The sequence below is a fragment of the Catharus ustulatus genome, chromosome 2, assembly GCF_009819885.2.
Source record: "Catharus ustulatus isolate bCatUst1 chromosome 2, bCatUst1.pri.v2, whole genome shotgun sequence".
NCBI lineage: Eukaryota > Metazoa > Chordata > Aves > Passeriformes > Turdidae > Catharus > Catharus ustulatus.
This window is the reverse complement of record NC_046222.1, coordinates 88,967,097-88,989,414: the sequence shown is the minus strand read 5'-3', so window position 1 is coordinate 88,989,414 and position 22,318 is coordinate 88,967,097. Positions and strand designations below refer to the sequence as shown.

General features: G+C 38.5%; 1 protein-coding gene across 3 annotated transcripts; it reads left to right on the top strand.

Moving 5' to 3' along the window:
* The first annotated feature begins 3,040 nt into the window (after window positions 1-3,040).
* GYG2 (glycogenin 2) lies at window positions 3,041-22,318 on the top strand. Of its 3 annotated transcripts, none has more exons than XM_033052506.2 (9): window positions 3,043-3,347; window positions 8,957-9,098; window positions 10,821-10,995; window positions 12,247-12,409; window positions 12,984-13,110; window positions 13,989-14,211; window positions 16,269-16,409; window positions 18,127-18,237; window positions 19,922-22,318. In XM_033052506.2, the coding sequence occupies exons 1-9, from the start codon at window positions 3,341-3,343 to the stop codon at window positions 20,081-20,083; spliced, it is 1,251 nt and encodes a 416-aa protein (XP_032908397.1). In that variant the 5' UTR covers window positions 3,043-3,340; the 3' UTR covers window positions 20,084-22,318. The 3 variants fall into 3 exon arrangements, with proteins under 3 accessions (XP_032908398.1, XP_032908397.1, XP_032908399.1); XM_033052508.1 differs by lacking the exon at window positions 3,043-3,347 and adding an exon at window positions 3,944-4,032; XM_033052507.2 differs by lacking the exon at window positions 18,127-18,237 and having other exon boundaries at window positions 3,041-3,347.

Below are 22,318 nucleotides of genomic sequence, written 5' to 3'. Positions count from 1 at the left end.
GATTAATTACTGAAATGGTATTTAGCTCTTCTCAGGAACTAGAATTTCACTTAAGTTTTATTTCTCTTCTTGACAACTTAGGCCCTGCTCTAGGAACCTTTGAAGGTATTAATCTAGCAAGATTTTTTTTTCTTTTTAAAAAGTATTATTCATGACTTTTGAAAAGGGAAAATGGGTACAAAGCTTTTTCTGATTCATTTAGAATGAGTTTGTGATGCTTCAACCTCTAAAATCTAAGTCACAATGACATTTAAACTTCATACTATGTGAAGATGTGGTTGACATAGTTTTTCTAGCTAGACTGTTTCATGTCTTTCCCTCATTCCTGACTGACCTTGCTGTGCTAACACTGTCCTTATGTAGACAAACTTATCACAAAACTGACACTTTTCCTGTCTCTCTGCCTTCATTTAGCTAACTGGATCAAAAAACCAGCAAGTGAATGAAATACAGATGAAAGCTGGCAAAACTAGAAGTTTACTGAGATAATTCTGCAATACAGCCATTTTAGCTAACTTTTTAAAGCATAGGGAAATTGGTGTGGTTTTATCTTAATTTTATATGCAAAGCATGGTTTTTGTTACTACAATACCATTTACAGGGAGGTGAATATAATTTTGTGTTTATTACCTCATTGAGAGGAAGAGATACACTAAAAAAGTACTTTTACATAAAATAAAATACTATTTCTCTAAATTATATTTTAAATGGATATGTATCAGTTGCTTGCTTAAATTACTTTTTTTTTGATCCTTAAAGAAATTATAATTTACATCAGTTTAAACACAGAAACATCTTGACAGCATACAAACAAATGAACACCTTTGTGACTATCACTTTCAGCTTATGAATGAGAAAATAATTTTAATATAGTTTTCAAGGACATTTAATATTTCCTTTAAAATATTAGTTTCCATGTTAATGGTTAAAACAGATTGATATATATTTTGTCAGATAGACATAAAGATTTGATTAATGAAATGACAAGTGTTTTGCTGTTACAACTTCAGTTGTTTGTTCAACCTTGAAAACATGTATTTTGCTTTTTTCTCTTCAAAATTTTCAATAAACACCTACCATGTTTTATCTAAGATATCTAAGTTTTGTTTATTTTGTTTGCTACTTTTTGGGACATATGAGGATTGATATCTTCTACATATAAATTCAATTATGTTCTACTAGGGAAAATAAGGAAATGCTTCAAATGAAAGAAAAATTAACTTTTTAGAAGGAAAAAAACCCTCAAAATAGCCAAAACAGCTCAACAATCTTTTTTTTTTGTTTTTTTAGCAAGTATCTAGAAAAGGATCTATGTGCAACATTTATAGCCTAAAACCATATTTATTATGGAGAATTTGAGCAAAACTCATGAATCTGAGTGGATAAATCCTGATTACCCAAGTGTTTAACTCTCTGAAGCTCTTTGGTCTAATTGTCAGCATATACCCAATATATCGATATACCAATGTGCAAGTACACTTTTAGCTGTTATTTTTCCTTTTAACTAGAGTGATGATGATAAAAACAAATTTATAATTATTGTTTTAACTATTTCTATTATTATTATTTCAGGTCATTGAGGGGTTACCTGGGGAAGCTCTAGTGTATTTAAATTTGGATGTGAAGGAAGGAAGGGAGGGAGAAAGATTAACTGGCTATAAAACATCGGAACTCTAGCTTGTGTTACTGGCTCTGATACTTAAGATCTATTCTATACTGTAAAAAAAAAGTTTCTGGCACACAAATAAAAACGATTATCATCTAAATGTAGGCATCACTTTTACTACCAAGACAATAATTGTTTTAGTCATAAAGGCCCCCAACTGAAATAGATCTGACAGTGAAATTATCTACAACAGTAATCATGGTACTGATGAGTATGTTGTCTATTTGATTGTCTACATAAGCCAATGGTGAACACAGATCCCTGAGAATTTTGTTTCTGTGGGATAAATAAAACTTCATTTCCTATGTGTTTATGTCCATACTTCCTTCCTTTAAACACCTCACCATTACTACAGAGAATGACACCCTTTTCTCCAGTGGATCTTTAAGATCCTCCCAGAGTGTGAGAGAATAAATGCTGCAGCTTGGAGTGGCAACAGAGATCTCTTGCAAACTGTTGGAAATAAAGTTTTTAGTAGTCGAGTGGTACCACTGGGTGTTATTTTTCAGTGGCACACTACATGAAAGTTGTTGATCTCTGCTACATAGATACTGATGTTCACAGCACATTTTGACACAAAATGCCTCGGCTGAACCACATCAGCCTAAAATTACCTTGCAGAGGCATTGTATGGCTCAATTGTGTCACAATTACACGACTTCCAAGCTAGTGGTGAAAGTATGCTGTGTGAGTAAATGTGCATTTATTTATTAACTTGTGAAAATATTTGCAGCCCTCTGACCAGCATGGGCTTCCTGACACTGAAAACATCCACTTGCTTATCTGAGTGACAAGTTATCATACCGTGCGTATCTGTAGGGGATACGATGCCCCCAGGGAGTGAGGAGTAGCCTCCCTTAATTCAGGGTGAATCCCGTGTGTCTGGGTGACCACATGCCACGCTGGAATTACCCTACTATGCTCCCTTTTTCCACACTGCCACCACAGAGGTTGGTGTTTTCCTCCGGGCGCTGCGCGGCCGAGTCTCCCCAGCCTGGCTCGCCTCCTCTCGGTTTCTGCACACCACTGTGCGTGGTGGGGAGGCTTCGTCACAGCGGCCGGGACCCGGAGGGCGCCCAGAGCATCGGCCAGGGGAGGAGCGGGACGGGAGGGAACAGGAGGAAGGGGAGCGAGGGTCTCTCCCATCCCAGGGTGGGAGCAGCCAAGCCGCACCTGCTGGAGGAGCCGGAGCAGGTGCGGGACCCGTGTCGGGAGCGGAGCCGGGCCGAGCTCCGGGCTGAGGTAGGTACCGGGCCGAGCCCATACGGGGAGCGGTACCGGGCCGAGCCCATATGGGGAGCGGTGCCGGGCCGAGCTCCGGGCTGAGGTACCGGGCCGAGCCCATACGGGGAGCGGTGCCGGGCCGAGCTCCGGGCTGAGGTACCGGGCCAAGCTCCGGGCAGTGCTGGCCCAGGAGCGGCAGCAGGAGCGTGTCCCCCGGCAGTAAAGCAGCGCCCGGAGCGGAGGCGGGGTGGGTCGTGCCAGCCCCCCCGCCGTGCTCTCCGCCGCTCATGGCTCTCCTCCGCCGCTGCGCAGGAGTGCCCGGCAGTGTAATTCACCTGCGCTGCCTGCAGCAGGAAGGAGCTGATCCCCCCGCGCGGCTCGGGCCCCCCCCGCCCGCAGGTGAGGCGGCGGGAGCGGTGGGAGCCGCGGACAGAGCCCTGCCCGGCCGGCATGTCCGGTGAGTACCTGGGGGGTCACACTGCACCCTGCCCGGCCAGCATGTCCGGTGAGTACCTGGGGGGGGTCACACTGCACCCTGCCCGGCCAGCATGTCCGGTGAGTACCCGGGTCACCCTGCACCCTGCCTGGCCTGGAGCAGCCTCCCGGAGCCCCCCGGGGACTCTGCCCTTCTCACACCCCGCTGCGGGACAGGATCTCTGCTGTTTTCTTATCAGCCGTGCTGTCACGAGCGGCTCCAGAGGAGGATTTTAACTGTCTGGGTGGTGGGGTGAAACAGGTGAACTCGGTTATGTATTCTGCTTGTATGCACAGCTTGGCCTGCTTAGGTCTCTGCGTGCTTTCCTGGTGGAACCCCAGGGTGTCTGTCTATCTCAATCTAAGGCAGATTCAGAGAAACCTTTCTTATGCCACTTTTTCAGTGGTGTTGGTCTTAAACAGTTATCCTTGGTTTTAGGGTAACCACGCGGTGTAAGTGCAGGTGCTATTCTGGTTCTTGAATATATTCAACTTTTTTCCTTTTTTTTTTTTTTTTTTCTTTTGAGAGCAGCAGCTCCCACAAATCTTGCTTTATTGAACCATTTGAAGGGTGTCAGTCGTCTGGACTGATGGATGCCAAGTTTGAATTCATGTGTGTGGCACTTCAGCACTGGGAAGATGCAGAAAGTGAAACTTCAAATGAAAGGGTTAGAGCATTGTGGTTTTGTTTGGTTGAGGGTTTTTTGCCTGTTTGTTTCAGTTTTTTCTTATTTTGTTTTTGTTTGTTTGTTTTTTCTCCTTTTGGTTGAAAGGAAAGTGTGGAAAGACAAGTTGATGCATACCATAAAATTCCCAATCCAGCTGCCTCTGGATTGCTTAAGCAATTATTTCTAATAATTATTACCAATTATGACATATTTTCAAACTGGTATATTACTATCTTGGGGCTAGTTTTGTGTTTTATGCTTGTTTGCATCTTGTAATACTGTTGCATTTGAGTTTTCATGAGGATCATTTACCATCTGTTGAATAACAACATTGCAGAGTCTTGAGTTTTTAGCTGAAAGACCCACAAAAGTTACAAAGAACTGGAATCAAGTGCTCTTCCAACACAGCACCAGTACTCCTAAAACTCTTTGATAAAAGGTGAGAGAGAATCTGGTTTTGGATGAGGCAGAACTTCACTAGGCCAAGAGAAATATTGTATGCCATTGAACGTCAATCTAAATTCTGTTACAAAACGGTCTGTGTAAAGTGTTTGTTGTTTATCTTCATTAGCAACATCAATGTTTCTACTATTATACCTGAGAAAGCAGGGAAATTAAAGCTGCCAGCTGTCATTTGTTTCCTAGGGCAAGAACTGCCTCTTTGCTGGAAACTTGCAAAACAATTTTTGATGGGGGTCTGACTCAGGTTATTGTCTGACACTGTTGTTCATTTTATCTGCTTATAACAAAATACTTCTTGACTGCTTGTAAGGTTGTGGGTGTCAGGACGAGCAGAGCTTTCTGTTCCAGGATATGGTTGTGCTGAGCCAGGGAAGTGAGAAGCCTACAGCTTGTGTTCTCTTTTTGGTAGTGTAACACACCTTCACAAGGTGCTTCTGGGGGAGGATCCATAGAGTCCTTCGTGTGGGAGAGGGAGTAACAGAATGGTTGTCAGGAAACGTGCTGTGATTGGAGCTGTGTCACTGTCACTTGGGATTTCAGAGAGCTGCTTTGGTTCAGCGGGTAGAGGTCGAGGCTGCAGCCTGCTGCTCCTGCAGATTGTCCCTGGAGTAGGAGGGGGAGGTGACAAAAGAGCAACAGATGGTGTCAGGGAGGAATTTAGAAAGCAATGTATAGTGTTGGTTAGCATGAATGACAGTAGGGGACCTAACCAGCCTGTTGGAGGCTTTTAGCTGTTGATTTATCTGTTCTTATTTTATAAGATGACAATTTTATAAGATGACAATGTGTTACTTAGAATGTTGTTACAGAAAAATCATAATATAGCAGTGTCTGGTCTCCTGTTGCCATTTTGCAGTGGGCAGCTTGGCAAATTTGAATTGTTCTTTAGGAGCTACAGCTGAACTATATCTATCCTTCCTCTGTCTATCAGAAGAAATATAAAAATATTATTTAAAAGCCATGTCTAATGGATTATGAAAAAAACCCTCCCTACCCTACTTAAACTTGTCTTGAAGGTGCACTTGGGTCACTCAGAGCTTCTAAATATTAATTTCAAAATGGGTACCTGGTGTTTTTGATTCTCTTTTTCTCTTTGAACATGAAAGTGAGCACCACCCTGTCTGTTTGCTCTGTTTGTATTCTAAATAAAGCTTTTAGCTGCCCTGGAATTAGTTTTCATGCCCATCAAAGAATTTTGCCTCTGGCAGGATCAGAGGCACTACTTTTATGAGTAAGTAGCATGAAAAATTTGTGATCTTGACTAAAAAAGTTGTAACAAGTTCAACATAAGATCATCCTGACTGTAGTGATTCACATTAGTTTTGCTGTCTTTTCTGTGTAGCTGCAGAGCAGGTTCTAGAATAACTCAACAGGTTAATTCCTTGAAGATCCTTGTTTTGTTCTAAGAAAATATTGTTAGGTAATAAATCTGAGGAGCCACTACTGATGATAATCATGTGCTTTATGGTAATCCAGACAAGAGAAATGAGCAGAATTTTAAATTCATATGACAGGGTTTTAATGGGATTCTAATAATGCGCTTTTCTCATAGTTCACTGCTAGCCAGTGGTACTGTATTAGCCATAAGGATCCACAACTTGAAAACAATTTGCTTGAAAACTTAATATCCTTAAGAGTAGGTGTTGTCCATAAAAAAAAATTATTGTCAGTCAGCACAAAGAAATAAAGTTATGGTTAATGGTTTCCTTGACACACACACACACACAAAAAAAAAGCCAAAAACCAGTTGCAATTAATTTAAATATCTACATCTCTACATCTCTGACTTTCAAACTTAAAGAAGATTTGCTCTTTTAAAGTCAGTGAAACTTTGTGTACAGTAGATTTAATATGTTGTCCTTGATTTCAGCTACATAGAAACTTTCAGGTAAACCATTTACTTCCAAAATTACGTATGAAAACCTGATCCTTACTTTCAGTTATAAAAATAAAATGTTACTTATAGGCTATATTCCAAAAAATTTTATAAACTAGGCAAGTCAAATAGCACTTCTTTCTTAAAACTAAGGATTAGATGAAAGAAAAAGTCATCATAAAATATTTTTATTTTAAACCCCTTATGGATCCTTAATGAATTAGTGATGCCCCTGTATGATTTAAAAATCACTAGGATTTGCTTCTCTCTTTACACCAGAAATATTTTAATGTTAAATATTTTCATTCAATAGTTTGATTATCTATATAATCATCTCTATGATGATTAAGAAGGCCATGACATGTATCCCACAACTGATTCTCAAAAGAGACACCTAATTTCTATTCTTTGTGAGGTATCAGCAAGAGTTTCTTAGAAGCAGCTGTTGTTTGGCAGTTTGTTTCCTTGTGGTTATGACCACAGGGGTACAGGTATGAAAGCATTTGTAGGATGTGGTAATTTTCCATACCAGATTGCTGAACCATTTATTAAATACTTTGTGTATTTTTTTGTCTATTATTTAAGTAAAGATTCAGCTTCTGTAGCCAAGGGAATTTGTAAAAGCCATGTGAAGATTGTGTTCAGTTTGGTTGCTATTTAAAACAGTATTTTGTATTTGGAACTCCCACTCATTTCACAATTTGGTTTTATATTAACCTAACTCCACTCATTTCACAACTTGGTTTTTATATTAACCTAACTCCCACATTCCTCTCCGTAATTATTTTATTACCTTTCTTTGCTGAAGATGCTTGTTGCCTAACACAAAACTGCTCTGCTTTCCTGACATTTTGCATCTTTTCAGAGTAACTTTATTGCTGAAGTAGCCTGCAGTGGTTTTCTAGTTTACATTGATTTTTAGGGATGCTTATATTTATTCCTTTAACCTTCTGGAAAACTGCAGTAGGAGCAGTTTACTTCACATCTGTCATTTTAATGCAACTTCTTTTTTATTGACTTCTGTAACACCTGCAACTTGCTTCAGCTGTTATTATAATGGGAGATTTCAAAGTTCAGTTCTTCGTTTGCTTTGTCTGGAAGTTGTGATTAGAAGTGTTACTGGAGTTTGCTCAGCTGTGGGCTATGCAAACTGTTTTAAGTATGGATGAATTTGGGTTCTTTTGGCCAAGTTTGACACTTACTGGGAGTCTCCTGAGGTGCAGGGATGTGTGGCAATGTCAGCAAATGTAAGGAATGTGTGCTTGAGATGAAGCTGGCTGCTTGGAGATGAGTGAAAGAGGGCAAAAAGTGGTGGGCCTGTGTTTTGCTCTGGATTTGGAGGATGTGAAAAATAAAAATACTTAGCATGTCTTAGCTTACGGGCATCAGCCATACTTTACTGCATACCTCGATGACAGTGAGGGTTTAGAACTCATTAATTTTGTCAGCCTCTGGCTGAAGCAGCCATGAAGTAATTTCTTGAGTTTTCTCCAACTAGTTCTGTGAGATTCTTTCCTAGTGTTTCTCACAGACCCTGGAAACTATATGACAGGTTGTTTATGCTGGTATTGTTTGGTTGTTTTAATTTATTTAATGCAGTTGCCTATCCCTTAAGATGATGGTGGTTCTAAACAAGTATTTCAACTGAAGTGTTTAATGAAGTTCTGTAGAGCTCAGTGGAATTTCCTTCATGTTTGACCTGCTCATCTTGTTCTGGTTGATTTTGCAGCCTAGAGGGTATCATCCTGCTCCAAGGAGGCTGTTCTCCTTGCTGAGTTATAGTTTCTCCCCAGGAGAGCTCTGATAGGGGTGGTTCTGTCACAGGACAGAGCTGAAGAAGCAGCCCCTTGTGATCATGCCACTGGCCTGGTATCTCTACAAAATACATTTTCTCCTGTTGTGCAGGAGTGTAGGTTGCTTTATTATTGTAACTTGTCTTCTCATGTGATTCCTGGCAATAAAGAACACTCCTAAATTCCCTGGAGTTACTTGAGGTAGGGATTCTCAGCTTCTGGGAGCTGTACTGATGTAGGTAGGAATTTCTCTGCCCCTGTTCAGCCAGCACCAGGTACCCCAGTACAAGCACATCAGAGCAAAAATAATGTTGTATTGATTTAGTGGCATTATGGAAAGAACATTTCTGGCTAATAGTCAGCAGCCTGTTCTTTTCCTTAGCTTTTGACACTGTATAAACAAGAACATTTTCCTTATCCATTATATGTTCATTAAATGTAAAGTCTAAATACGTACTGATCAGCTTTTTTGATTGACATTGTGTTATGTTTAGGCAATAAGACCTAGTCAATTATTTGTTTAAGGCTAGTGCAAAAACTTTACACGTGCTATTGTGTAAATCAGGAAAACCAAAATAATAATAAATCAGAAACATGCATTCTGCACTCACATTCACTGGATTTTCTATTAAATTGTGACTTTTGGGGAGAGTCTGTGAGAGAAAAGATCTCATCACAGAACTGCAGGTTGTTATAAACCACAGATTGTTGTTTATCTGGAAGAGAAGGGAGCCTGCTAAAAGGGCTTACATTAAAACTGTGAAGTGACTCTTCTGAATATTCTTTTTTGCAGTAACAGATCAAGCCTTTGTGACCCTTGCTACTGATGATGTGTACTGTCAGGGCGCTCTCGTTCTTGGACAGTCTTTGAGGAACCATAAGACATCCAGAAAATTGGCAGTTCTAATTACTCCAGAGGTTTCCAGTGGGATGAGGTAAGTATTAATGTGTATTTGGAGATTTAACTAGTGGAAGAATAAGCAAGAGCATGAAAGGTTTTTAAAGATTTCTGTGGATTTCACAGCTTTATGCCTAGAACCTCCCTCTTGGCTAAGGGATTTCTAAGAGGAGTCTCAAGTAACATTCATTATAAGCTCTTAAGCCTACTAAGAATTCCCTTGCAGAAGTAGAGCTTGTGGCTGGAATTTGACTTATGAGTGAGAACTTAAGCTGAAAATTTGGAAGTAAGGTTTTAGTGTCTTGCATCACTGCTGTTTTTCTCCCAGTTTTTTCTCTTAGAGCAAGATAGATAACCACCCTAAACCTAAGGGCTCAGTTTCACATGAATAATGTTGTTAAAATATTGGTGCACAGCTATCATGACAAGAAATTAGTTTCTTTTGCTTTTTTTGTATAAACCACTTTTCAATTTGTGTTGTGATTTTACAGGAGCTGCAGAACAGCATTTACAGAAATCTTATTAAGTCTGAACTCAAGCCCTGCTGTTTGGAGGACTGTGACACTTGTTAAAAGGCACATGCCATGCCATAGCAACTTAAACACTTAGTTCTGCTATGTCTTAGAAGCGTGCAAGCTTCTGTTTTCTGTATGCTATGTGAATGTATTTGCAATGCATCTGGCTCAGGAAATAGATTTTCACATTTTTGCCGGATGACTGGATGCACAAAAATCTGTTTTTACAGAATTTTGAAGTATGGCAGTTGTCAGAACACTGTTACCTTTCTGTGGGAATACTGTATCCATTTGGTGCATGGGTTGATACTAGATCTATAATTCTTTTCACGCCTATTCATTGGGAAGAGAAGCATTTATAATATGTATTTTAAATCAAGGATAATATTAAAAAAAAAAAAGTAAGTAGATCACTGAAATAAACTTCTAATAATCTGTACTTCACTTAGTTCTTTGCCTGTTAATTCATATTCCTTGAAGATCAACAGGCAAGAGCTAATGATCCTGAAATCTGGATTTCAAACAGGACAGGTTTTCTTTTTCTGTATTTGTGAGGCATTGAGAGCTTTGATTATAATAGTGTAGTGTAAGTAAATAAGTTGTTGTTTTAAAGACTTTTTTTTTTTTTTTACGTCTTGAAGGAAACTTCCCTACTTGGGTGTTACCTATGGAATTTGGATAAAATACGTGCATAGAAAAAAAAAGTTTAGCTAAAAATCTCACTTGAAATGCTACATAGTAGGGAGGAACTATATATGGTGAGCAAGTATATATGAACCTTATAAAAGGTGCAGTTTTGAAGCAGTGTTCACTTGGGCACAATAGGTACAGGTGAGTGTGCTGGTATTGCATGCCTCATCCTGTGAAACGCACAGGGAACACAGTGTGGTGCTGCTCTTTGGAATCAGTTGTGCAGGATGAAATGTGCTTTAATTTCTGTTGGTGTTTCTGTAGGAGAGAAGTAACGAAAACAAGGATTGTTTTTTCCTTCAAACAGCAGCTCCCACATTTGACATGTGCTGGCCCATAGTGGAAGGGACAATGTTTTATGGCCTGAGAGCTGCCTCTTCAGTAGGCTGTTTGCAAAGACTTTTCACGTCTGACTTCTTACTCTGACCAATCAATCTAGCCTTGGTTATTGTCATAATTAATGCCATGCTGTGTGTCACTGTTTCCATGCCTGAAGTGAACTCTGATGAACTTGTCTAAATTGCCTTCTTTGTCTCCTCTGCTCGCTCTGGTAGGTCAGTCCTCAGCAGAGTATTTGATGAAGTGATCGAGGTGGATGTGCTGGACAGTGCTGACTCAGTCCATTTGGCTCTGATGCAGAGGCCAGAACTGGGTGTAACCTTCACTAAGCTTCATTGTTGGACTCTTACTCATTACAGCAAATGTGTCTTCATGGATGCAGACACTTTGGTGAGTGGAGTGGGAGCCATGGAAACATTTGTGTCCGTCTGATTGTGGGATGTCTCCTTGTCAGGCAGCCTACTGGCCTGTGAAGTGACCAGATTTGCTGGCAGTCACAAGGTCACAGGAGCTCCATCCTGGCACATTTCAGCAATTCTCACAGTTGTCCTGGCTGCATGAAAATAAATTCAGTTTGGAAAGTAGCCTCGGGGCTGTCCCCAAAAGAGATCACAGACTCACTCTATGCATTGGGTCTTCTGAGAGAAGTTTAAAATAGATCTCTCTGCTTTTGTTTGGAATTATTCTCGTCAGGAAGGCAGGATGGTTTTAGAATAGAAAAAAAATCCCAGACATTCATTCACTCATTATTTTTTTTAAGTTTTTAGGTACCTAGATATAAAAATGGTCATAATTTTGGCAAGGAAAATCATGTCAGCCTTCCCTTGTGCTTTCATGGCGCACTCTGAAAGACTGAGATGCGTTTTAATTTATTAGGAGTGTATTTGAATTAGAAATCAAATTAAGTTACTCTTCTTGAGGAGGAAGGCTTATGATCTTTTGCTTTACATTAACGTTAGAGGAGAAAGGCAAATTTTTGTCCTTTTTAAAAACTCAATTAAGTAATTTTACTTTTAAAACAATTTTCTCCTGGTTTTCACAGTGGTTCAGTTGTAGGTGGGGTCCTGATTTTCAGTGACTGCCTGGCTGTCTTTCACAAACTTTATCTATGCCTTAACCTGATTGATTTTCCCACTTCCTTGGGAGGCTTGAAAGAAAACAGAAAAACAAATCTCTGAACTTAAGTTACATTAGAAAACTGGCAGCAAGAGACAGTTTTCTACTAACTTTTAGTCAGTTTGTTGCTTCCTAAAATTATTTAAATTCCCAATTATCATGCAGTTCTGTTGTAGTTATCTGATATAATGGACTATGGAAAGGTGAGTTAAGAAAGAAGAAAATTGTGTGTTTTCATGGTATAGTATTTAAAGGATCCTTGGATGGTCTCCAAGGTTCATGAAATAATTTCACAGGCTTTGTATTTTATCAGAGAAATCATGGAGAATCACAATTAATGTCACCTTCTTATATTAAAAATAGAGGTTCTGACCCATAGCGTATTTTACAATGGCACTGCTTTTATGCTCTGCAAGCCATATATTAAGCCAAACTATCAATTTACTCCATTGATAATAATTTGACCATGCTTTTTCTAGACAAAACTCACTAACATTTTTTTTCTCTTTTCCTACTCTCGCTAAGGTACTTTGCAATGTTGATGAGTTGTTTGATCGAGAAGAGTTTTCGGCTGCTCCTGATTCTGGCTGGCCTGACTGCTTCAATAGCGGTGTGTTTGTGTTCCAGCCCTCCTTGAAGACTTATAGGCTGCTGCTCCAGTTTGCTGCTGAACATGGCAGCTTTGATGGTAAGGGGCAAGGCACAAGGAATGAAGGGCAAGGCACAAGGGATGAAGGGCAAGGCACAAGGAATGAAGTGTAAGACAGTTTCCATGCTGTCAGGCAGAATAGAGGAAGGCAGGAGCTCTCTGGGCTTTAAGAAAGAATTCAAGGTGCAGAACTTTGCCTCTTAGACCCACTTTAAAACCATTTAAGACCTACTGACTTACTCTGGACTGTGCTTTCCAGAAAAGGGCAGTGAAGTGACGTTGTGTCTGAGTCTTGCTCAGTAAGTTTTAATTTTGCTGTCTGGCTTAGGAGAGAGGAATATAGCTGATCTTCAGTCTTCTGCTCTGAGAGAGACTAGACACTACTCTTTTCTTCTTATATTACAATAGGACTTCATTTACACTGAACTTGCATTGGGGTGAATCAGGTATTATTCACTTGCACATGCTCATATGGCCATATTTTCAAGTCCAAGTTGGAGTCCCATGAACACACCAATCTCAGTCCCCAGTCTCATTCCATCCTTGGATGTGAAATTTTGGTGCAAATTTGAGTGTACACATCTTATGGTAGTGCTGTTTTTGTATTCTTTAGGAGGTGATCAAGGCTTATTAAACAGCTTCTTCAGCAACTGGGCAACAGCAGATATTGGCAAACACTTGCCTTTCCTCTATAACTTAAGCAGCAGCTCTGTATACACCTATGTTCCTGCTTTCAATCAGTAAGTAATAACACTTGTGTAAACCTCTAATTTGTTAATGAACATTCTTTTGTAACAGAGTAATAATGTCGTATTCTGTTTATTATAAATTGCAATATCACAAATGATCTTATGTAGAAACCATGCAATAAAACTTGAATTTAATGTGAATGTCTGGACACAGGTAGAGTCCTAGTATTGACTACACTGTCTTTTATGTTCTTTCAAAGAAGCTACTTTCATTTTTGACAAAATGTAATTACTTTGGCATTAGGTTCTGACAGGTTTACTTTTTAACTTGTTCCTTTGTTCTCAAGAAATTTCTTGGAGGAACAGTTGATATTGCTCAATTTTTTTTGAGCCATTCCTTCTGTGAAATGAAATTTGTGCTACTAATTATGTGATTCCAGACAATGCAGTTGAGAAATGTCTCAAAGTTGAATTTAGGGTGTCATGAATTTCTGTTCCAGTTGCACAATACACTCTTATTGAAGGATGAACTTAGGCCAGTGTACTTATTTGTAGGTTTTAATATGGCATCAGTCATATCCGATTTTGGTGATTAAATATTTGAAATGATATGCATTTTTTTTGTGAATAGAGCATGAAGGACAACTGGAAATAGTACTACATGAGCCTGTCAGTTTCCTTCATGAACTTTTCTACTAGAATCAGCAGCTGGAAGCAAATGGCAGTGCAACTTTTTTTGTTTTCTCTATGTTAAATAAGGTGAATTAAAGCAGGAAGATGGAAACAAAATATTAATATATATAATCTCATATGTGCAGCTGTTGCAAAATTTTAAATCACCTCACTTGTGAGTAAGCATGTTTCTTCTCAGAGTTTATATAAGCTAAAACAATATTTTATGTATAAACCTGTATGTTTGATCTCTACAGCTTTGGTAGAGATGCCAAAGTTGTTCACTTCTTGGGAGCAACAAAGCCCTGGAACTACAAATACAACCTTCAAACAAAGAGAATTATGCAGGATGGCACCACCTCTGGATCTTTTCATCAACTGTCATTTCTTGCCCTCTGGTGGAATATATACAGTGCCAGTATATTGCCTTTGTTGGAAAAACTTCAAAAGATGGAAGAATCAGAATCTGAGGAATGCAAGGTAACTGATAAGGAGTTAGTGAGAATATGCTGGAATCAAAACAAAAAATTCTGAAAATTGCTTGAGGAAGAAATTATATGATGTGGTGGGCTGGGATTCCAACTGCCCACCAAAGTCACTTGCTCTCCTCCTAAGCTGGACAGGGGGAAAAAAATGTAAGGAAAGGCTCATGGGCCTGGATAAGGACAGGGAGAGATCTCTCACCAGGCATCATCACAGGCAAAGCAGGCTGAACTTCAGGAAATTAATCAAATTTATTACCAATCAAATCAGAGTAGATTAAGAGAAATAAACCCAAATTTGGAACACTTTCCCTCATCCCTCACTTCTTCTTGGGTTCAGCTTTACTCCCTGTTTCCTCTGGCTGCTTCCCCCAATTGCACATGGGATTGGGAAAGAGGACTGTGGTCAGTTCATCACATGATGTCTCTGCTGCCCTTTCCTCCTCAGGGGTTGGATTCCTCGCACTCTTTCCCTGCTCCAAAGCAGATTCCCTCCTGTGGGAGACAGTCCTCCTTGCACTTTTCCAATATGAATCTTTCCCATGATCTGCAGTTCTGCATGAACTGCTCCAGTGCAGGCTCCTTTCTTCGTGGGTCCAGTGGTGCTGCCAGAAGCCTGCTCCATCACGGGCTTCCCATGGGGTCACAGCCTCCTTCAGGCATCCACCTGCTGTGGAGTGGGGTCCAGCACGGGATGCAGGTGGATCTGGGCTCTACCATGAACCTCCATGGGCTGCAACATCCTGATGCATCATGGACTGCAAGAGTATCTCTGCTCTGGCCCCAAGAGCACCTCCTCCCTCTCAAATCTCTTATCCCAAAGGCACTACTACCATCACTGAGGGCTTGGACTTGGCCACTGACAGGTCCATTTTGGAACCAGCTGGCATTGGCTCCATTGAGCTTGGGGGAAGCTCCTAGCAACTTCTCACAGAAGCTATTCCTGGAATCACCCTGCTACCAAAACTTTGCTGTGCAATCCCAACATGTGTGGGAAAATTTAGTATCTCTTGGTTGGTAGTAGCACTGATTGTTTATAGAAGTGCCCAAAGTAGCCATTTAGGAAGGATTTCTAGCATTGTTTGCTGTTCAACGATGCCCTGCAGCTGTCTTCTTAATTGATAAAGTTTTTATGGCAATGTGTGTGCGTACAAAAGTATGCTACAAATTAGCCAGAGAAGGGATAATCTGACCCATGAAACAAACAGACTTATGTTTTTCTTGAGGCTAAATTGATGAAGACCATCAAACTAGCTCTTGAAGTGTAATAAAATTTACTTTTTCAGAACTACATTATAACTTGTTTTACAAGGTCATAACAGATAAATCAGGTTTGCAAAAGCAGTGTTAATTGCATTTAAGATGTTATATATGATACTCCTATGTCATCAAACATTTACTGATCTCTTTATGCTTTTTTTTCTTCAGAAGAAATGCAACAATGTTTGCTTTTCATGAATGGAATGAAAAATAGATGATTAAAAATAGATGATTCCTTAGAGACCAGTAGCATAAAGAAATGTAAAGAAGTACGGTTTTTAATTTTGTATCCAGACATAACAAATTAGATCTCATTTATGCATAAGTAAATATTTTCTTAATGTGTTGTAATATTAAATTATTAACATAATTGAACTAATTGCATAGTCCCATAAGATCAGTTGAATATTTACCATCAAAGCCTCAGGGATTAATTTGGCTTGTTAACCTCATGACAAATTGGAAAGCAGAGGAAGGAATGGTAGTTTTTGATCTTATACTTTACCATACTTTAATTTTTAAGTCATTGCATATTAATGAAATATTTCAGCTATGGTAAATGAAGGTGGAAATACCTGTTATATTTACTTCATTATGCTGGTGTACACATGAGTGCAAAAAAGCAAAAACCTAAACTGCAGCATGCTCTTAATATAAGACCATATACTTCTTTTGCATTTATGAAGTTATTCCTTTAATGATGAGAACACTCTAAGGAAGTGCAACTGTTGTAAATAACTTATTACTACCCTGAAAAATTGTATTTCAGTGGTAAGATGTTCTTTCTTTCATTAGCACGCTTTCAATGGAGTTGAAGTTACCCTGAAGAAGGTCAGTCCTTACGTGGCTGGTTCACTACAAAAGCCTGAGCTCCCAGAGCAGACAAATGAAGTAAATCCCACAGCGTGCTCATCCGAGGAGCTCACTTCCAAAGCTGTGAGTGTGATATGTGTTATTATATGCAGCAATGAAGTCAGATGGTATACTAAAAGGAGATTCTTTCATTATGCTTCTGATCTGAAAGTTCATAATTCAATATAGCTGTAGCTATTGAATTTTCTCACCAGCATTAAAAATAATCTAAAGCCTATTTATTGTCTTTAATCTTTAGTAATCCATGCATGATGTGTCTGGAAGTTGAAAGGGTTTGCTTTGCATTTAGGAAGAGGTTATTTATTGAAAGTTGTTAAGTACTTAATCAAATGTAATATAAAAAAATCTGATACCAAAGTATAATATTTTGAACATTAATACTGTTGTGAATTAATATACTTAAAACTAGAAAGTTTTTTCCCCACAAGTGTTGATCTAGAAAACTGTTCCTCAAATTTCTGTGACTTGCGCAACAAGGAGAGCTTTGAAAAAAATCCACTAAAGGATATTGCAGTCTTTCTCCTTCTTTTGCCGCTTTTCTTATATTTGTGTGTTTCTGTTGCACTGAATCTTATTTTATGCAGGAATTAAGTTGGACATAATAGTGCCATGCCTCTGCAGGTATATAAGTCATTACATATTGCATGACAAACCATATCACTCCATGGTGTGATAGAACTGGGAGAAAATAAAATTAGTGTTCTAATGTCATCTGCATTGTAATTTGTGAACTACATTCTAGAACAATGAAGACAACTTTTAAGATATTGTTTCCTTTATTTCTTTAGACTGTATTACTCTATAAAATAAAACTGTAGTTTTCCTTTCCTATTCCCCCCCTTCCTTCCCTTTCTCTCCTTTCCTCTCCAAGTGTGAAGGGGCTGAAGAAAAATTGCAAACCTTCCAGTTCCATAATTTAAGAATAATTTATTTGCTAAGGATGTATTTTCTTGTGTGCCTTATGCATCTGACTTCACTGGAAAGGCTCAAACTAATTCGGGACACATTATCAAGATGTTTGTTTAGGCTGAAATCACAATGTTGGGCAAAAATCATAATGTTCACCTAATGTAGTTTCATTAAAATTTAAATTTGTATTAGAATTCTGATTACTAAGATTGGCTTATCAGAAGACCATATTAATTGGGAAGTAATAGCTTGGTTCCCTTCTTACTTAAGAACACCATCGTTTTGTTTCTCAGCTTCAATAGTCTTGTGGGATTGTTTTGGGGGAAAATACTTTAGAATGGGGTCTGTCTACTCATTCATGTTTTGCCATCTGTCAGAAGCAAATATTTGGGACAATGGTTTTTGGGCAATCTATTTCACCTCTGTTTTGGAATGTTTTGTTCTGTTTTTATTGAATGCATATAAAAAGCTTATGAAAGAGCAAGCTATTATCCTGAAATGAGATTTTTCTTGTTGATGTTTGGCCTCATGAATGGTAGGAATCTACTGTAAGCTTGCTTCCCAGGCTGTATGTGTAGTCACTGAAGAATGACAGCCACTTTGAACCTATTTTAGGATGAGATGAGCTGCCCTCTGGAGGTACTTGTCCTAGATTGATTATAGTAGGAGCTTTGATTCAATGCCATTTTTGATAGAAGATAGGTGACATGAATTTTTTCCTTGGTGATAATGTGCTTTCTTGCTTTCCTCCTATCCATTCCTTTACCCTACCCCAAGACTGAAAGTGATTGTATTGTATTATACGAATTATCATGAAAAGGAAATTGTGAGAACATATTCTCCTAATAAAACCTCAGTGACTGTATTTTAGCAACCTGTATGTGAAGTCGAACCAAGAGATTCTAACGTCCATCTCTCTGAGCCTGACAGACCTTCAGAACAACCTGTATTTCAACCTGCATTTCAGGAAACCTCAGAAATGGTACATGTAGCTTTGTGCACTGAACGTCTATTGATAAGTGCATGTGCGTCTTTGCTACTAACATAATTTTGGGAAAGCTCAACTAATTATAATGCAATGTGCAAATAAATTCCTTAATCTTTTACCTATGTCATTCCTTAACTATTTCCAATACTGTCTTGTGATCTCTTTTTAGTTTTCTTTTCAAAACTTTGAGTTCTTAAATGTGTGTTTTCCTGTGCTAACCCCAGAGGAATCAATGCATGGTGTCAATTTTTGTTCTCCAATACTAACACAAGCAAAGCGGTTTGTGTATTTTGTATTTGTTAGTTCTGTTATGTTATGTTTTGTTGTGGGTTTTCTTACCTGCTGAATTGATGTTCCGAGCAAGTGGAGAGGGAATGGGCAGGAGCCTGGGTGACTAGGCTTTCCTTTGTGATCTTGCATTGCATTTATGGGCACTTGCACACATAGGCAGTGTGACAACAGGGGCAGACTCGGTGCTGATGGGGTTGAGAGGGTGTCAAGGATTTGCAAGGTACACAAAACAGCCATTCTCCTAATGAGGGCTTTTGTATGGTTGTGAGGCACTGTGGTGAAATACTTTAAGACTGAGACACAAAACCTGTAGTTCCTGTGCAGCCAGGGGTGTTTGGGCCCAAGCTAAAATTCTTAATTTCTAAAAACATGATGATTATGGTAATTTGGTTAATGGCTTCCAAAGCTGCTGATAAAACTTGCCAACACCTTACTGCATGTTGGCTGTTTAAAATACCTTACCTTGTCTTGCACAAACCCTTATCTGCCTCAAACTGGCAGATGTAATGGATATTCCAGGGCATTTAGGCATTTTAAGACATTGATTCCTGCCCATTAAGTTCTATTCTGAAACATTTTTACCTTGAATTTGTGAGGACTTCACTAGAAAGCCTTTCTAGTTGATTTTAGTTTTATTTACAACATGAGTTGTTTTCCTATGTGCCTCTTTGAGTAGTACTGAAAACAGGTTTTCAGTGGCTACCTTGATTAGTCCTTGTTATATTTCACCTTTATTACAGGTTATAGTTGTTGGGATATTCCTTTTTTCGCTGGCACTGGTCAATTGTGGGCACAGTTTTTCTTTCATGTGGTAGAAATTATCACTATTAACATGTTTTGAATTGTGCACCTATGATGACTTAACTTTACAATTTTGGAGTTTCGTTAAAAATTCACTCGCTGTTGGTATGATGAATAGTGTCCATTTTTTGAGTTAATTTATTTAGCAATGTGTCTGCTAAATAATATTGATCTCAATGGAGTCCAAATAAAAGAAATTACCAAAAATTCTAGAAATGTATGTTCATATGAAAGCCTTGAAATCACAAGATTTAACAGATAAATGATAAATTCTTCATTGTAGGAGATATTTTACTCCAACCAGGCAGTATTTGTAATATTTTAATTGTATTGTTGCTGAGTATGCCAAGATTTGAGTTAAGATCAGTAAAATAAATGTTTGGTATGTTCAAAGATGCCATAGAAAGTAGTAAAACCATGGGGAAATTAGTTCATATTATCAAAACAGGAGTGAATGTTTGAATATTGTTTATTTTAATATTTTAACTGGAAGTGTGCAGTGCAGAAGTTTGTAATTTAAGGTTTAACTTCACAGTATTGAAGTAAGAACAAGCAAATTACTGTTTTCCCACTCTTCTTCCCACAGAACGAGGTTGCACATTCTGTTTCAGAGCTGTCTATTCACTACATACCGGCACAACCAACTCCAGAAGATGAACGGAGAAAATGGGAGGAAGGGCGCATGGACTACATGGGGAAAGATGCTTTTGAACATATCAAAAAGAAATTGGATGCATTTTTACACTAAGACAGGGTGTATTGTTATGCCCATCATGATAGATTTCTTTATAAATGCAGTTCTTGAATACTTGGCAGTTTTAACTAGTTTAGTTTAACCAGTTTAGTTGAGTTATTATGGATCCTTATACGTTCTTGGGGGGCCTTAACAGATACAGAATCTTGGTTTTTAACTGATAAATGTGCCTTAACTTTATTGTTACATGTGTCTCATCTTCCTTGTTCTCACATAGTGCCTTTTACAGAATAATGAATGGTACTTTTCTGAGTATGAGCTCCCATGTATTTATCAGTCTTCCCTGGTGCACCCCAGCTGCATTCTGCAGAAACAGTCATGTGTATGAAACATGTTGGAAGTTGAGATTGTTTTGGAAGTTGAACTTTTCCCAAACTGAGATTATTCCCAGAGTATTTTCAAAGGTTGTTATAAAAGTATTTAAATAAAAAGAAATTAATCTTGAAACCAAATTAACACTTTCAAGAATGACTATGATGTAAACTTCAATAAGAGAAAGAAGTGATGAAATCCTGACCTCTTAAGAGTCTGCAACAAAACTTTTTAATTGAAACACGTTTAGGATAGAGAAATTTGCAGACTTCATCTGAGATCACTGGTGGATGCTCTACCTACTTATAGGAAGCTGCTCAGCTCCATAACAAGTGTGAGGAAGAGTGGTTTAAAACTCATTAAGAGAGTGATAACGTGTGTTAACCTTTTATATTGTTGTCATAGGATACTGATGCTTTTTAAAATATTGTATAGTGTTAGTTGCATATTCTGAGTTGTGTGGTCAGAAGAAGAAATGCTGACAGCACAGTGTAAACCTTCTGGTGCTTTATATCTATTTGTTTACAGTACTTCAAGCTGCAGCTGATAAAGGCCTTCTTTGGCTTAGCATTGTTGCCCCATACTGCAGGCAATTTGAGTGCAACTGAAAACAAAATTGACACTTGTTTCAGTGAACAGGCCCTTTGAAGATCTTTTAAACAATAGCTGTGTGTGGGAATCAATAAATCTCTGAGGATAATTCCAGAAAAAATCGAGGGATGAGACTGCATTATATTAAGGACACTTACAGGGGAATGTTTTGTGTATTTGGGTAGTTAGATTTGATGCATCTCAGTGAGTTGGTTTTAGCAAACAAGTAAAATACTTTCTTTCAAAGCAAAAAACTTTTAGAGAAAGAGTTGTGATGGTTACACTAATATAATAATAGGTTTGACAGTTATTTGTAACCTTGCTCAATAAGAGTTCTACAGTGATATTCCAGGACTTTAAATACTTTGGTCTAAATACATCACAGATTTTGGCAGAGAGATACCTAATGAAATTTGGAATTATGTCTAAAGCAATGATGTACCATTATGCATAGATGCTAGCATGAAAAAGGATAGCAGGATAGAAGGGAAGAAGAAAATTTAATTTATTTTTCCTCTTATCAAAAACGATGAGAGGGTGGTGCAGGGAATAAATGTACAAGGTCCCTTAAAAGAAGAAAAAATCTTCAAGTATCTTAGAATTACTTCCTAAGATTCACCTTAGTGGATTTGCTTTCACTTTTGTAGGATATTTCTGTTTTTGTCTAGTTCTCATTTATCCTTAAATGTGGAATCCCATTGGCATGTCTGTTGAATACAAACATCTAGGCCAAGTTAGGTGTTTAGGGGCAGCAGAGAAATTGAGAACAGTTCTCTCTCTGACTAGCCTTGGCACCCTGGGTAGCCTGTGTTCCTGAGTAGGTGACCTTCAGACATTCACACAGGTAGGTGTGTTCTACCTCTTGGTGCTGTGGCCCAGTGCAGCAGCGTGGAGATGACAGCAGCTACAGTGTGCCCTTACCCACGTGGCATTTGATCTTCTGATTATTCCTATTTCTTAGTGATCCTTAGGCGCTGCGGAGAGAGTCTTCTGTTTCATAAAAATTCTGCTAATATAGTTCAAACAGCTTTGGAAGACATTATAAAGCTGTAGCCAGCAATGTGAACTCATGCTTCATGCAGATGTACATTTTGCATTAACTACTAGATCTTATTTGGTACATTGACTAGATTATGGAAGAAAAATTACTGATGTGAAATCAGTAACTGAAAGGTTTTAAAAATAGGCATATGAATGTAGTTAAATGTGTCATTGGGTACATTTCAAACTGTTAATATGTACAATGGTACTCTGTGTGGCTTATATAATGTTTTTCATAGAATTGTAGTACAATAATAAAATGGAAATAAAAAAATGGAAAAGATA